General features: G+C 55.2%; 1 protein-coding gene across 1 annotated transcript in view; it reads left to right on the top strand.

The window, feature by feature from the left end:
- Window positions 1–3,220: 3,220 nt before the first annotated feature.
- The window catches only part of LOC114023078 (calcium-binding protein 7-like), a gene marked incomplete at its 3' end in the record, with an annotated part of 29,973 nt that continues 16,441 nt past the window's right edge, over window positions 3,221–16,752 (top strand). Inside the window, exon 1 of the mRNA XM_027835570.1 lies at window positions 3,221–3,329. Within this exon, the coding sequence (XP_027691371.1) occupies window positions 3,221–3,329 (109 nt within the window). The remainder of the gene's footprint in view (window positions 3,330–16,752) is intronic.

Genomic DNA, 16,752 nt, shown 5'->3' with positions numbered 1-16,752 from the left:
GGACGAGCAGTAATTGAAAAAGCGCTTTGGAGTTAAGATCACTTTAATCAGCTCCTTTTCCTGCTGAGGGCTATTTGATGCTGATTTCACCCAAAAGCTGGAAATGGGGGAGATGGGATTGGAGGGGGCGGAGCCTAAACCCAGGAGTGGATTTATGAGCCAGGGAGGGAGGGAGCCGGAGGATGTCCTTGGGACATCCCTCACATACGTTTAGCTCTATGCTTACATACACGTATGTATATGAGAGGCAGAGCCATCGGGTGTAGTGAGCAAGGGGAGTCCAGAAGACCTAACAGTGTTGAGTTCTGACTGACACAGACCAGCTATTGGACCCTGGGCAAGACATTTAACTCTCAATGCCCCGGGCAACTCTCAAGGCTTTTAATGACAAACAGTTGTCAATCTGCATTAATGGGTGGAGTTTTCACCTTGGGTGGTGTCCACACTAACTCCCAGGTACAGATTCAGAGATATAGAAAATAAACAGGTGAGCTCATGTATGTTAAGTGCTTTGAAAGCCTTAAAGTGATATATTAATGTCAGTAGTAATATGGATATACATAGGTGAGGTGCAAAGTGTGATGGAAAGAGGACTAGATTCGAAGTCAGAGGTGGAATCTTGACCAGGTTCAGGATCCAGAACTTGGGTGCTAGAATTCGAGTTAGGCAGAACTGGGCTCAAATCCTCCCTCAGGCATTTATAGAATGGGACAGTTAGAAAGGACCTTGGAGGCCATCCCGTCCAACCCTCTCAATTTGTGGAAAGGTGGATAGAGTGCTGAGCCTGGAGTCAATAAAGCCTGAGTTCAAACCCCGCCTCAGATGCTAGCTGTGTCTGAGCAGTGCTGTTGAGGGGGTTCAAATAAGATAACATTTGTTAAAGTGCTTAGCACAGTGCCTGGCATATACTAGGAGACATTTCAATGCTTATTCCTTTCCCCCTTATTGATGAGGGAACTGGGCCCACAGAGGGAAAATGACTTGTCCAAGATCACACAGTAGGAAGAGGCAGAGCAGAATTTTGAATCGGGATTTTCTAACTTCAAATCCAGAATCTTTCTCCTGTTCCAGGCTGCTGCCTTCTTCTACTCCTCGTGACTTTTCCCCTTCATTTTTCTGACTTAGAAAGCTTTGTGTTAATTCGAGCTTGTCTCTGGCCCATGGGGGAAAGAGGAGTTTTCCCGTGTAAAGGACTGAAGAATTGGGGAAATCGTAAGACCCTGAGGAGCGGGGAGCTGGGGGAGGGACCTCCGACAGTACCGAGGTTCTCCCGTTTGCAGATTCAGTGGAGACAGCGCAACCCACTGAGACGGCAATGTCGGTTCTCTGCCCCCCCCCCCCCACCTCTGCGGGTCTATTTGCGGTTGAGTCCAGGGAAGGCACGGGGCTCCCCTTTTCTACTTACACCTCTTTCTTGTCTTCAGTAAGAACTCCAGCTGTGTGTGTGCGGGGGTGGTGCTGGGAGGAGTAAAGGAGTCGGGGTGGAGGGAGAATAGGGGAGTCGCGGCTGGCCCCTGGCTCATGGACTCCCCATCCCAGCCAAAACCAAAGGAACTGAGACACCAGGCGCACAGGGGTCTCCCCTATCCCCGTGCCCTCCTCCCCAGGCTCCCAAAGGGCTAAGCTACTCTCCAGAAGGACCCAGAGACCAAACCAGGGGCCAAAAGAGCCGGAAAAAAAGGGGTTTCGTCCCTTTCGGCCCCTGTGCTGGGGAACCAGGATACCTAGGTCCTGCCCCATGGGCCCACCTGCCTGCACCGCCATTTCCTTACCTGCTTCCCTTCCCCTAGGGTGCATACCTCAGGTGGAAAACACTTGGAGGGCCCTGGAGAACAGAGCAGCCTGGTGCTACTCGTACTGGTGCAGGAGTGGGTGGGCGTGGAGAGATGCCCCAGTGACAGAGGGCGCTGGGGCGGGAGGCCGGCAGGACGCGGGAGTGGGCAGCCCGACTTCCACGGAGCCGCGGGCTCAGGCTAAGGTCCAGATCCCCGCGTCCGGTTCTCTCTGCGCTCGCGGGTTCAGCCTTGGGGCTCCCCTTTCCCGGGTACTTTTCCAGTTTCTCATCCGTCCCTCTTTGGGATATATATGTGCTGGGCATTGGGGGGAGCGCGTGTGTATTGTACGTGAGAGAGCGCAGAGAGGATTGAGGAGACAGGGGAGAGCGAGAGCGCAGAGAGGGGAGAGGGGAGAGCGCAGGGAGAGCACACACACACACACACACGCACACACACACGCACACGCACACACACGCACACACACGCGGAGAGAAGCCAGAGGCACTGGGAGGGAGGACGGCACCGAGAGCCCGAGCTGGGCCAGAGGGAGCCGGCTCGCCAGCCAGCCAGCCAGCCGGGCGCACCGCACCACGCCGCGCCGTACCGCACCGCCCCGGCCCGGAGGGCGCAGAGCGGGCCGGGGAAACTTGGGCCGGGAGGGGGTCGGTGGCTGCGGCCCGGGGCCAGCTGCCGCCGGCGGGCGCCATGCGACCCTCGGGGCGGGGGCTCCGGGCACCCCCGGCTGGGGGCAGCGGGCGCCTTTGAGCAGCCAGTGGCGGCCCTGGGGAGGAGACTGAGTGCCCTGGCTAGAGAGCGGGCGGAGGCGCGCAGGAGGCGGAGGCGGAGGCGGAGGCGGAGGCGGGCGGGGGCGGGAGCGGGAATGGCCCGGCGCCCAGGGGCGCGGGGCTCAAGCGGGCAGTAGCCAGCAGCTACCGCCGGCCGCGGCCGTCCCTCCCTCCCTCCCTCCCTCCCTCCCTCCTTCTCCCCCTCCCCCTCCCCCTCCCCCAGCCCCCGAGAGGGGGGAGAGGGGGGGGGAGGGGAGGGGAGGGGGGGGGAAGGGAGGGGAGGGGAGGGGAGGGGAGGGGTGGAAGCGGAGCCTAGAGCCCAGAGCCCGAGGAGCCCGAGCCGGAGGCGCGGCCGCGGCCGCCGCTGAGCGAGCTGTCCCTGTCCCTGGGCAGTCGGCTAGGCGGGCAGGCGGACCGCTGCCCTGGGCTCGAACACCCTCCCCGCGCGGCCCCCCAGCCTCGGCTCCTCCCCGGGCCCGGCGGGCTCCAAGTGAACGAGAGCGGCCGCCGCTGCCCCTGCCGCTGCCCCCGCCCCCGCCGCCCCTGCCCCTGCCCCTGCCCCTGCCCCTGCTGCCGCCGCTGCCCTCCGGGGGGTGGCCCGGCCCGCGCAGTCCATGCGATTCGGGATTAAAGTTTGCGCTCGGCGCAGGAGTCCCCAAGATGCCGTTCCACCCGGTGACCGCGGCGTTGATGTACCGGGGCATCTACACCGTGCCCAACATCCTGTCCGAACAGCGGCCCGTGGAGATCCCGGAGGACGAGCTGGAGGGTGAGTGCGGGGGGCCCCGGAGCAGCCCTACCTGTTTGCCCGGCTCTGACCAGCCCGGGTTGGAACCGCCGCCGCCGCCGCTCGCTAGGGGGGCTCTGGGGACCCTGGTCTCCCCCTCCCCGACTGACCACTGCGGGGAGGGTCTGCAGGTGCAAGGAGACAGGTGGGCTCGACCTGCGGGGCGAGCGGGAGGGAGCTCCTAACCCGAGCCCGGAGCACAGACCCGTTCCCAGGACCTGGGCGGGGGGGGGGGGGGGAGGGGTACCAGCACCAGAAGTGGGGGTAGCACAGCCTTCTTCCATCGCTCCCCTGGCCCCCCTCCCCCCCGCCCCGGCTCAATCTAGGCGGGTTTCAGATGATTGGAGATGGGCAGGGGGAGGGGGGAAACTTCCCCAATCCCCTCCCCTAGGTCCCATGGGTGGGTGAGGACCCGAAGCGTTAGGCAGAAGTAGCAGAAGAGACCCCCCACACGCTGCGGGCACCAGCTCGGAAAACTTGCTAACCCCCTCCCCCCTCCCCAGACTAGGCCGGGCGCCCTCCTCCCCTGGCCGCCCGCACCCCCTCGGTAGCGGTGGCACTCACCCCCGGGGAGGGGACAGGGTCGTGGGGGTCAGCATTCCCACGGTGACTGTGCGGAAATGGGCGAGAACGGCTGCGGCCCGGACAGGGGGCGGGGCTCGGGGTTGGGGGAGAGCCCCCGGCCCCAGTGAATGCGGGGCCGAGGAACCTGCGCGGTGGGTGGGCTCCCCCCTCCTCCACCCCCCTCCCCATCACCCTCGCGGTTTCTAGCGTAGCTAGCTGGTTCTGTATTGGAATTGACATTCCAGACGTGTCGCTTTAAAAATCCAATCTGTTTGGGCTGGGAGAAGAGGGGAGAGGGGGACAGAGATGGCCGCCGTGCCCTCCCCCCACCTCTCCACACACGCTCCTGCAGAGAGAACCCCCTCCCCCGACCCCTCCCGGTGAAGGCAGAGCCGCTCCCTGGGAGGACACAACAAGTGGATGGGGTGGGGGTGGGGGTGGCGGCAGACAAGTGCCCAGTGACCCTTCTCTCCTCCTGGCCTGGTCCCCCCTCCTCTCCAGCCCCTAAGGGTCCTCCCAGGCTCACGGGCAGCCCACTATCCAGAGATGTGTCTGCCACCCCTTCCCCCCACCCCCTTGAAGCCTCTCCTCCCTCCCTCTCCCCGCATTCCTAAGGCTGCCCATGCCACTAGTCCCCAGACACCATGTCCCTCCGGGACACCAGCCTGTCTGTTCTCTGTTCAGCCTTCAAGTGTCCTCCCCCTTCCTAGGGGCACCAGGTGGCAGCTGAGCCCAACTTGACCTCCTCCCATTCCCCAGGCCACCACGGCCATCCTTGGCTTCTCAGGCCAAGGGGAACCCACCCACCCCTGAGCAGGGTGAGGCCCTTGTTCTAGGATGGCGCTATGGACTGGGGTGCTCAGGGATCTGCTTGCCCCGGAGTCCAGCGTCTGGTCTGAGTAGGAGAAGGTGCCCACAAGTACTGCAGTGCTAAGGCAGGGCCTGGCCCACCTTTTCCACTTCCTCCTCCTCCTCCTCCTGGGTTGCTGTCCACTAGCATGGCCTGGCCTCTATGCATACTAGCTGTTGCTTGGGGGAATGGGCAGAGAGGCTGAAGAGTAAGGGGACCGGGGTGCCTGCAGACTAACGGGCCTGCTCCCCCATAACTCCTCTGCAATGCCCTTTCCCGGGCTGCCCTGTGGAATCTGAAGTGGACAGGTGGATAAAGCTGGCAGGGTGGGCAGGCAGGCTGTGCCAAGCTGCAGGGGAGAAGGTCCTTCTGCTTCCAGAGGCCAGGGGAGGCAGAAGAGACCACAGGACAGGCTGGAGCAGCTCCCCCTTAAGGCATCCTAAAACCTGAGTCCTGTTAGAAGTCAAGGAAAACTGCCCTGGACAGAGGCTGAGACACCAGTGCCAGATTCACCAGTTTGCCCTCTCTCTAGCTAGGAGTACCAGACAAGTCCCCTGACCCTTCTCTATCGGATAATTGGAAAGACGAACACTGGGCCATTAGAATGGGTTGGTCAGGTGCTTTGAGATCACGAGAAGAATGCAGTGGTTGTCCGGGTTGTGTGTGGGGGGGGGGGAGTGACCCATAGCTGTGAGTGTCCCATGTCATCAGAGGGTGGCAGAGGAGAGGGGAGCTCCCTGCTGCAGAGGGGGTGCAAGCTGCAGCTGGCCGGGCTAAGATCTGCGTATGTTCTAACAGCTGGGAGATTGGGGGTGCTGGTGATGATGAGAACTCCATCCAGGCTCTTTGGGGGCAGGGGAAGCTGGGAAAAGTAGGAGGCTGGACAGATATGCCTTCTGTCTTTGCCTTTTGGGGAATCTCCGGACCTAGACTGCTCGCAGACCTGAAGTCAGGACTAGTGGGGGCAAGTCAGAGGGTCCCTCCCATGGCTCTGGCTGCCTCTGGGGTACCCTCACCTGTGACAATGCCTTGGGAGGCTGGGGAAAGGACAGATGGGGGGTTAAGTGGTGCATAGAGACATTTGATGCTTGAGGACTCGTGTGTGGGAAGGGGGGATGTAGTGAGAGCCAGGGAAAGGAAGGATGGCAGTATCAGAGGTAAGATTCAGACGCGGGACCTCTAACCTCAAAGGCAGTGTTCTCTCCACTATGCCCCTAACCTCCAGAAGCCTCAACCCTTGTCTTAGTCCATTCTAGTCTCTTTCCTGATCCCACCCCTGGCCCAAGGCTGAATGGAGCCCTACCAGACACCAAACAGCACCTAAAGTCCTTCTCAGCTTCACGTCTGGTTTGAGAGACAGCAACAAGAGAATGGGTAGATGAAGCACTTGGCCAGGGTGACAGGGAGGTGGAGAAAGCAGCGGGTTGGATGGGGTGGGAGTATGCCTGGGCTGATTTTAGGCATTGAGGAGAAAGGGATGAGGCAGGGACAAGAGAGATTGGATAGGGAGAGGGAGAAAGCGTAAAAAGACCTGGGACTCCCTGGAAGAAAGCAAATGGAGACTCCCTTCCTGTCCTCTTTCCTTTCCTTGCCTGAGACTTCTATGACCCATCTTCCTCTCCTCTCTTCCCTTCTCTCCTCTCCTCTACCCTCCTGTCCTATTCTCTTGTCTCCTTTCCCCTCCTATTCTCTCCTCTCTCCTCTCCTCTCTACATTCCTTCTGCTACTAATCCCCCACCTTCTGTTTTTGCCAGCCTGGCAGTCCCTAACTCTGCCAACATTTTTGCCACTGGCAGCAGAAAGGACCCTTCCTGTCTGCCTCTCCTTGCTTCACTATCCAGTAGCCCTGTGTCCCAAGAAGGAGCCCCCTCCCCATTCTCCCTCCCTTCTGAACTCCCACACTTCTGCTTTCTGCTTCCCTCCTGAAGCTGAACCAGGTGATCCCCAAAGCCCAGTTTTTTCCATCGAATGATATAAATGCAGCCCCCCCTCAGCTCTAGTTTGGCAGGCCTCCTCTGGCTTCCTCCTGTCTCTTTCCAGGATGGGAGGGGGAAGGCTCTTTCCTTCCTTCCTTTCCCATTCTTGCCTTCCAAAGGCAGGAGGTTTGGCTTGGGGTGTGGGAGTTTTCCAGTCCTCAACCTTCACAGAGGGAGAAGAGAAGCAGGGATGGGCTGGATCCACAGTGCTCTGCAGATGGGTGAAGGAAGGGGTGCAGGTCCCCACAGAGCCTTCGGGCTAGAGATCCTGGGAAGGAACAGGGAGCCTGCACCCCACTTCCCCAGGCTCAGCAGCTGCAGAAAGGGGCTCTGTCCCTCTGTAGACTTGTTGGCGAGAGACCAAAGCTGTATTAGTCAGCGGCCAAACAAAATTTATTTGCTCCATTTGCCCCCCCCCTTCCCTCTTCTCAACTCAGAAGTGAAACCAAAGGTGTCTGGGGCATCTGAAGGGCAGGGCCAGGCCAGGTAGAGCAAGTGGGAGGCTTCGTTATTCCTTGGTGAGAAGGTGGAATCTCCAGAATGGTCCAGTGGGGCTCCAGAGGTTTGGGGGCTCCTTCTATGCACTGCAGATCTCCACGCAGCATGTAACCCCTCTCTCCCTGTCCTCTCTGAGGAGGAGACCTGAAGCCCCCGAGTCTGGGCAGGATCAGATGCCTTCCTACGTGTCCCCTTCCTGCCTTCCCTGAGTCAAGTCCCCCAAAAAGAGGTCACTTTTTAGCCCCCAGTTGCTATTCCCACCCCCAAAGACCCTGACTTGGCGGAAAGGACGTTGTCATAGGGTATGTAGGGGTTCTCCCACACTAGGAAGGAAGGTGGGGGTTGGGGGGATCAGAAGAAGGCCAGGCCCAGCTCAGAGAAGACAGAGCTCATTCCGGTTCCCCCTGCCCCCTCACTCACACCTCCCGCCACAACTGGCTGGTTCACGCCGGGAGCATGAGACTCCTCTTTATAAAGGTTTCCTTAGTAACATGGTGTGGTCGAGAGGGCTGACCCTTTCAGAGGAGCTGATTCTGAAATGAGGTCATGCAACCTTTCACCTAAGGGTCCTGGGGCCAGTCACTGGGCCTCATGTGCCTTTTCTGCGGAACAAGAGGGGTGATACATTGCCCTCTCAGATCCCCTCCAGCCTTGACCTTAGGAGAGGCACACTCACCAGGAAGGTTAGGGTCCCCACCTCTCTGAGGGATCCGATAACTCCCCTAGAGATCCAGGAGCCACCAGAGGAGCCTAAGCTTTCTGCCCATAAAAGGAAGGGAACTCAGCTGCCACCATTAAGAAGTGGATAGTCAGGGGCAGCTGCTGCTGGTGGTGGTGCAGTGGATAGAGCACTGGCCTTGAAGTCAGGAAGACCTGAGTTCGAATGTGACCTCAAACCAAACACTTGACACTTAGTAGCTGTGTGACTCTGGGCAAGTCACTTAACCCAATTGCCTAAAAAAAAAAAAAAAGGTGACTAAAATGTTTGTACCCTTCTGGGGCAGCTAGGTGGCACAGTGGATAGAGTACCGGCCCGGGATTCAGAAGGACCTGAGTTCAAATCTGGCCTCAGACACATAACACTTTCTAGCTGTGTGACCCTGGGCAAGTCACTTAACACCATTACCTAACAACAACAACGAAAAAAAAAAGAAGTGGATAGTCAGGTAGGGGCAGGTGAGCTGGATGCTGGGACACCCTGGAAGACATTGGCATCCTGGCTGGGCTAGGGATTGGCTTGGTGACCTGAGCCAATGGGCTTCCCCATCTGCTGTAGGCCTCAGTTTCTTCATCTTAAAATGTGAAGGTTGGACTTCACTAGATGGTTTCTAAAGCCCCTTTCAAATCTGACATAGTTGTATTCTCTAAGATCCCTCCTAGTCAGGTCTGACATCCCCTGTTCTCAGGCCCCTCCCAGCTCTGACATCCCCTGTTCTCACGCCTCTCCCAGCTCTGACATCCCCTGTTCTCAGGCCTCTCCCAGATTTGACATTCCCTGTTCTAAGGCCCTCCCAGCTCTGACATCCCCTGTTCTCAGGCCCCTCCCAGATTTGACATTCCCTGTTCTAAGGCCCTCCCAGCTCTGACATCCCCTGTCCTAAAGCCCCTCCCAGCTCAGACATTCTGGGATTCTATAAGACGGTTTACCGTCTCTCATTTCTATTGTCCTTTAAAGATTAGAAAATGTTCTCTCAATCAGCCCATGGGCAGTAGGGCCAATAGCATGACTCTCTCGCTCCTTCAATAACACCATTTTAGAATGAAAAAACCAATTTTGGACAAGTAAAAGTGACTTCCCTAAGGTCACCCAACTAGGAAGTGTCAGTGAGTGGCACAGCATGTACTTTGGAAAATTGGCCCCTGAGGAATATTCCCAGGCATCAGAGGCTTCATGGAGAGGAGAGATTCCCACTGGGCCTTGAAGGATGGAAGGATTCAGATCTTGTCAGAGGAGAGGGTAGGATTCTAAATTGGCTTGTGATGTGGGTAAAAAGCATGGGGGAGAAAGAAGCCCACGTCTGGGGTGGGGTGGGGGCCAGAATACTGACTTGGTTTGAGCAGAGCAAGGCTTTAGCCAACTGTCTGAGGGGAGATCAGATTCCAGAAGTGGGCTGGGGCCAGATCGCAGTCAGCTGTTTCCAAAGTCCAGACGAGAGGTCTGGGGCAAGATTGGGGCACAGAACGTGGCTAATATGCCAGCTCTCCCACAGGACCTCTAGCCCTCCTCAACCCATTCAATCTGTAGGGGAGAAGCTGAGGAAACTGAGTGAGAGAGAAACTGGAATGGAGGAGGATAAGATCACTTATGTAGAACTATAAGGGAGCAGAAAGGTTAGGTTGTCTGACTCATTTTACACTAAGGAAACAGGTTCAAGCAGTGGGTGTTGGAAGCAGGATTCAGCTCAGGCCCTCATTCTCGTCCAGTGCCCTGCCCCCTCCTGCCTCCATTCAAGGGGCCATCCCACAGAACCCCCTCATCTTTGCAGAGATGGAAACTGAGACCCTTTTCCAAGGTCGCATGAGTCAAAAGTAGCCATCGAAAACCTGACCTGCGTCCTCAAGGTCTCACTTCAAAGCTCTTTGTGTTATGCCCCATCGTCCACCCCCACCGGAGGGAAATTGACGCTTACAGAGAAGCAGGGGACCTCTCAGTGCTTGTGCCCTTTAGAGCCCATGATCTGCCCCCACGCAGGAGCAGAAGGGGCCCGGTAGGACTCGGGATTTTGGAGGTGCTGAGGACAGTGAGGGGGCCGGCCAGATGGCTCCTGGTGGGCCGGGGGAGACGATGTCATCTCCACCCCCAGCCCCCAGCACCGGCCTTAACCAGGTTCAGAGATTGGACCTATCCTTAGCCAGAATCCCAGAAGCGGGAGAAAGACAGACAGAGAGGCCCTAAGGGGCCTCCCAACCCAGACAGTGAGCGAAGGAGCTTCAGGGCGAATCAGCTGCACCTGAACTGGGTCTCATCCCCTCCTGGTCCCTCCAGGAGGAACCTTAGAGAACTCGTTGGTGTCTGGAACGTGGGGAAGGGTTGGGCAGCTTTGATGGATGACAGACAATTAAGAGAATGGAATTTGAGCAACCGGGCTAACTGCTGGGGGGCTGGGGAGGGGTGGGGTAGAGACACTCGATTGATGGTGAAAAATATCGGCCAAGTCTACAAATTAGGACCGAGCTCGAATCCCAGTTGAGATGGGCAGGAGAGTGAACGGAGGCGCTAGCAGAGAGGCTGCGGCTAGGTTGGGGTGCTCCTCCCAGCCTGTCTGTCAGTCTCCCCTGTCCTTCCTTCTTCACCTTCCTTCCTTCCCCTTTCAAGCCAGCAACCATCCATCTAGGGCTAGCTTTTACTACCCACCAGCTGGATGCTCAGCCCAAAGAGAAGGCAGAGAAATGCAGACTGAGGACAAATCCCTGCCAAGCCTTGCCGAGGGCCGGGCTGCTCTCAGGCTGGTAGTCTAGCAGACCTGCGTTCTAGTTTAGCTCAGGCACTATCTCCCAGTGTGACCTTGGACGGGTCTCTGCCCCTCTTTAGGTCTGTTTCCTCTTCTGTGAAAATGAAAGGGTCAGGGCACAGTGATGTCAAACAACCCGGGCAGCCAGGAGCTCCAGATGGCTGAGGGCAGAGGAGCAGGCCTGCCCTTTGGTCTTTAGTAAGTGAGCCAGCCTTGCCAGTTCGGTGCTCAGGGCCAGGCCCTTCTCTGAATGCCAAGACAGTGAACAGCCTTCCATCCCCAGGGACTTCTGGGGAAGCTGGGCTTTCGTGGAAACCTTGGGCTGGAGAAGGGTGGGAGTGCCTCATCCTTCCCTCAGAGCTCTAGACTGGGGCGCAGTGGCCCCATTAGATAGATGAGGAGACTGAGACTCAGAGAGGGGAAGGGCCTTGCCCAAAGTCACAAATTGACTCTAGTACCCAGCTGAGACTTGAACCCAGGATTCTTGATTCCTGTTCCAGAGCTCTTTTCCGTTATGAGCATGCTATGGGATGTGTGAGTGCACGAGCTTAAGAGTGCATGAACTCATAAGAAAGAGAAGCAGAGACAGAGAGAGACAGACATCAGGATATATTGATATGGTCTAAGCCTGTACAACTCTTTGGAATTCCCTGGTGATTTCAGGGAGTGGTCCAGGTTGCAGCAATTTCAAGGGTGTGAGACAGCTGTGCCATCGTCTCCAAATGACCCTGCCCACCCCGAGTCCCCCAGACTCACATCCACGCTCACACATACGTGTTCCCGGGGGTCTCCCATGGCCAGAGAGATAACTCTTATCTCAGTACATCCAGGGAGCATTCTCATTTACTGGGCCATCTCTGGGGACAGAGATAGAGAAGCTCTGTAACAGCTGACGGGAGTCCAAAATTCTACCTTCTCCTTGAGGGAAACCCTTCAGTGAGCGGGGGAGACCCAGGGAAGACTGGTTGGGGAGTCAGTCTCGAGGACATGGCTGGGATTGGCTGGGGGATTCCTCCCCCACCATCTCTGCCTCTGCCGTCTTTGTCTGCGAGGGTCTGAGCCCTGAGCATGGGCCCTCACATGGAAGGGCACTCCAACCCCCCTCTCCCAACCCCTGGGACAAAGCCAGCCCCGCTGTGCACAGGAGGACAGGGAGGCATTGTGGTTGATTTGCCCAGAGTAACGCAGCAGAGTGGGACAGAAACAAAATTAGAAGCCAGTGTCTTCTCTGAGGTATTAAATCAGATCCAATCCAATCAGCATTTATTAAGTGCTTACTGTGTGCCAGGCACTATTGATACAAAGTCAATAAGTCAGTAAGCATCTATTAAGCACCTACTGTGTGCACAGGCGTTGTGCTAAGTGCTGGAGATACAAAGAAAGACCAAAGACAGTTCCTGCCCTCAAGGAGCTCCCTATCTAATGGGGGAGACGATATGCAAACAACTCTGCACAAACAAAATATAAATAACAGGGCAAACTGGTGATAATTCACAGAGGGAAGGCACCAGCATTTAGGGGGGATGGGGAAAGGCTTCTCGCAGAAGGTTGGACTATAGCTGAGCCTTGAAGGAAGCTGGAAAAGCTGGGGGGTGGAGACAAGGAAGGAAGGCATTCCAGGCTTGAAGATGGCTTGAAAACTCTGGGGATGCAAAGATAGAAAGGAAGCAGTCTCTGCCCTCAGGGAGCTTACTTTCTGCTTCGGGATTCAGTTCAATGCAACAGGTGCTAATTAAGCCACTGCTAGGTGCCCAGCTCTGGGCTAGGTGATGCTAGAGATACAAAGACCGGTGAAAGGATCCAGTCCTCCAAGTGCCTACACTCTAATGGGGGATACTTGTGGGCTTGGGGGGTGGAGGGGAATAAGAAAGGGGCTTCAAGATTGGCCTCCTTCCCATAGGAGAGGGCACCTGAACCATGTATGCTTTGAAAGAAGCAAAGGATTCTCTGAGCAAAGAACATAAAAAGGGAAAATATTCCATGCATAGGGCACAGCCTGTGCAAAGACCTGGAGAGGGGAAACAGAATAGTGCATCTAAGTATGAGAAAATAGAGCAGTTTGGCTAGAACAGAAGAGTTTGTGGAGAGGAAGGGCTTCAAATGCCAGTCTTTGTTTTATCCTATTGCATTAGGGAGCCACTGAAGCTTCTTGAACGAGGGAGTGACAGAGACCTGAGCTTCAGGAGTTAAGCTCTATCTCTCCTAAGAGCTCTGAGTCTTGGGGCCGGGGAGAGGGTCACTCCTGGAGCTCCCAGAGAAGCACCCAGACACCAGGGAAGAGGGCAAGTGAGCGGTCCCAAGCATAAATGCTGGAGGCATTGGGGAGGGGTGAGGGGAAGACCTGAGTGACCAGGGGAGTGTTAACGGAGGAGTTGAGCTGAGCCTCAAACAATGATATGGAGAGAGGGGAGAAGAACGTGTATTAGATGGAAGGACCATGCAACTTAGACACGGACAGACCCTTAAAGAGGATCTTGTCCAAGACCCTTGTTTTATAGACCAGAAAACTGGGGCCCAGAGAGGGGCAGCAATTTGCCCAAAGTCACACAGAACGTGAAGGCAAAACCAGGATTTGAACCCAAGTCTTGTCCCTCCATAATGCACAGAGCGCTGGGCCTGGAGTCAGGAAGACTCAACTTCATGCATTCAAATCTGATACTTCCTAGCTGTGTGACTGCACCCTGTTTGCCTCAGTTTCCTAATCTGTAAAATGGGCTGGAGAAGGAAATGGCAAACCACTCCAGTATCTCTGCCAAGAAAACACCAAATGGGGTCATGAAGTGTCAGACACCACTGAAATGACTTAATATCAACAACAACAAATTTCTCTCCCTAAAGTAAAAATTAGGGCTTCGATATCAAAATATCCTGAAGAAAATAAAGAAGCTAAATATATTTTTTTTAAAAACCCACTGTTCTTTCCAAGGTAACAACAGCTAACGGTCACACAACACTCCACAAATATTATCTCATTTCAGCTTCAGATAGCCCCGGAGGGGCAGATGGCACTGTCATCCTCATTTGACAGTTGAAGAAACTGAGTCCCTAAGAGGTTAAGTGACAGCTAGAAATTGTCTAAGGCAGGATTCAATCCCAGGTCTTCTGCTAAGACCAGCCTCTACTTCAAAACTACTCTTGTCCTGGGGAAGCTAGGTGGCATAGTAGATAGAGGACCTGCCCTGGAGTCAGGAGGACCTGAGTTCAAATCCAGCCTCAGATACATAAACTCACTAGCTGTGTGACTCTGGGCAAATCACTTAACCCCAATTGCCTCACCTTAAAAAAAAATTTTTTTTTCACTTAACCCCAATTGCAAAAAAAAAAAACAAAAACCTACTCTTGTCCAAAAAGAAAAATAGTTGAGAGACAAAGCTAATTTTCTTTGTACGTGTCCTTTCCTGAGCAAGCCATTTCATCTCTCTGAGCCTCAGTTTCCCCCTCTGTAAAGTGGGGCCCCGGGAGATTGTTTGCTCGCCGTCTTTCCTCCCACTAGAATGGAAGCTCCTTGAAGGCAGGGGCTAGTTTCCTTTTTGGCTCTGTATCACCGGCACATAGCACAGTGCCTGGCACACAGCTTGGCAAGGACTTGGTGAGTGGATGCGACAATAATCCAACTTCCTAATTTTTCAAGTTAATTATTAAATACTTATCAATTGACCAAGTTTGGCAGTTTACCAAGCCTTCTCTCTCCAGCGCCCTCCTGGAGGGGAGGAGACTATTGTTCCCCTCTTACAGATAAGGAAAACTGAGGTCGAGAGAGAGGAAGTGATGCACCCCCACATAGACACCCAGAGCTAAGTGTTCTAGGTGTTAGAGACAGCACAAGTGTAATAGCACTTGCCCTTAACATGCTTGCATTCTATTGGAGAAATTAAAGAAGGAAGTACAAAGTTGGGAGCCTGGCCCATAAGGATGGGACCCAGGAATCCCCACCCCAAATATGGCAGTGAGACTGTGGGGCAAGAGTTCAGGATTTGAAATCAGGGGCCCTGGGGCAGCCAGGTGGTATTGTGGATAGAGTAACGGTCCTGGAGTCAGGAGGACCTGAGTTCAAAGCCGACCTCAGACACTTACTAGCTGTGTGACCCTGGGCAAGTCACTCAACTCCAATTACCTCCAAAAAAAGAAAGAAATCAGGGGCCCTGGCAAGTCACTTCCCTTCTTTGGCCTCAGCTGGAGGGCCTCATGGGGAAGTACTCTGTAGTATAGTGTCTAGGGTCAAAGGACCTGGGTTCAGATCCCGCCTTTGCTGAGTGACCCTGAGCAAATCACTTTCCCTCCTTGGGCTTTAGTTTTCTCCTCTGTTTCTAGCCTCCCTCCCCATTTTACAGAGGAGAAAACTGAGGTCCATTGAGACAGAGTTAAGTCAATGAGCACTTGCCCAAAGTTACATAGTTAATAAGTGGCAGAGTCAGGACCTGAATCCGGGTCATCCTTATTCCAAAGTCTAGCACTCAAGCCCTGGTTCCCGAGCCAGTCTATCCCAGCTCTGTAAAATGAGCGCTTTGGACACTCTGCCCTCCAAGGTCCCTCCAAGCTTTAATCTACGAGCCTATGACAGTGATCTGTGAAATGAGGGGGTCTCTGCCAACACTAAATAATCCAGTCCTCCCCTTCCCACACATAGCGGGCTGACAGCTGATCCATCTTAGCACCAAAGGACGGGGAGAAGAGATAACCAGGCCCCATCCATCATAGCCTTGCTTGATTATCCAGTCCCGCTTCCTAGAGGCTGGGAGAGACAGGACTCAGACACAGGACCCAGGACTACGTCGGGAGCCTGCGCTGAGGACCGATAGGGAGGCCTGGGTATTGCTGTGTGACCTTGGGCCTGTCATTTACCATCTAGGTGAACTGTTTCCCTTGACCTTCGGGGTAGCTGGGAGAATCAGAACATAGTAGGGAAATCCTCCCACACTACAGGCAGCCCAGCAAAGCATAGCTGGGAACTTTCAAAGCCTTCTCAGGGAGGAAAAGGTTGGAGCAGATGACCTCTGACGGCCCTTGCAGCTCTGATCCCATTATTCTGGAGCCGGGGTTCCAGTCCTGACCTGAGAGGTTTCTCCGAGCACCAGGCTGGCTCCTCTTCCCTCTCAGGGCCTTCCGCAGACTCTGATTTCCCTCCCACCTGGACTCTTGATGAGACACAAGACAGGAGGCACCAGCAGCTGAGAATGAGTCAGGAGCATGGGATTTTATAGCTAGAAGGAAGCTCGGAAACCATCTCCCTCACCCTCTTATTGTACAGAAGGGCAAACTGGGGCCGCTAGGTGGCGCAGTGGGTTGAACGCTGGGCCACAGGTCCGGAAGACTCATCTTGTGGGTTCAAACCTGGCCTCAGACAGACCCCAGGCAAGTCACTTAACCCTGCCTGCCTCAGTTTCCTCATCTGTAAAATGGGCTGGAGAAGGAAATGGTGAACCATTCCAGTATCTTTGCCAAGAAAACCCCAAATGGGGTCACAAAGAGTGGAACATGACTGAAAAGTGACTCAACAGCAGGAAAACTGAGTTTGCCAGGGTGATGAAGTTACACCCAAATCAAACGGGTAGCAAGTGGCAGGTCTGGGATTCCAGCCCAGGTCCTCTGATTCTAGATCCAGGCTTCCTTCTACCACACCACGGGGGGAGAGCTTGGCCATCCATCTGTCTGTCTGTCTCCTCTGGGTAGGAGCTGATGTCATAGGCTAATACACATAGAGCTAGAAAGGACCTCAGAGACCATTGAATCCAACCCTTCCCTCCCCATCTTACAGAGGAGGAAACTGAGGCAAAGTCAAGTGAAGTCAGCAAAGACTTGCCCAAGGTCGCATGGTATCAGAGGCAGGATTCAAACCCAGATTTTCCTGACTCCAAGTCTAGCACTCAAGCCTTAGTTCCTGAGCTTTCCTCCCCCAGGTAGTATAAGTAGCCACTGAAATACACACACACACTCTCACACACATGTATATATCTCCCCACATATATATATCTTTCCCATCCTTGAAGGAAATGGACCTCCTTTATCAGGCCTGGGCTGATGAGGCTGTCAGTGACATGAAAGGGGACATTCGTCTTCCAGGCAAG

This window comes from Vombatus ursinus, unplaced genomic scaffold (genome assembly GCF_900497805.2).
Source record: "Vombatus ursinus unplaced genomic scaffold, bare-nosed wombat genome assembly UNPS02004350.1, whole genome shotgun sequence".
In the NCBI taxonomy this organism is placed as follows: domain Eukaryota; kingdom Metazoa; phylum Chordata; class Mammalia; order Diprotodontia; family Vombatidae; genus Vombatus; species Vombatus ursinus.
The sequence above is the reverse complement of the archived record's forward strand: the minus strand, read 5'-3'. Positions and strand labels throughout refer to the sequence as shown.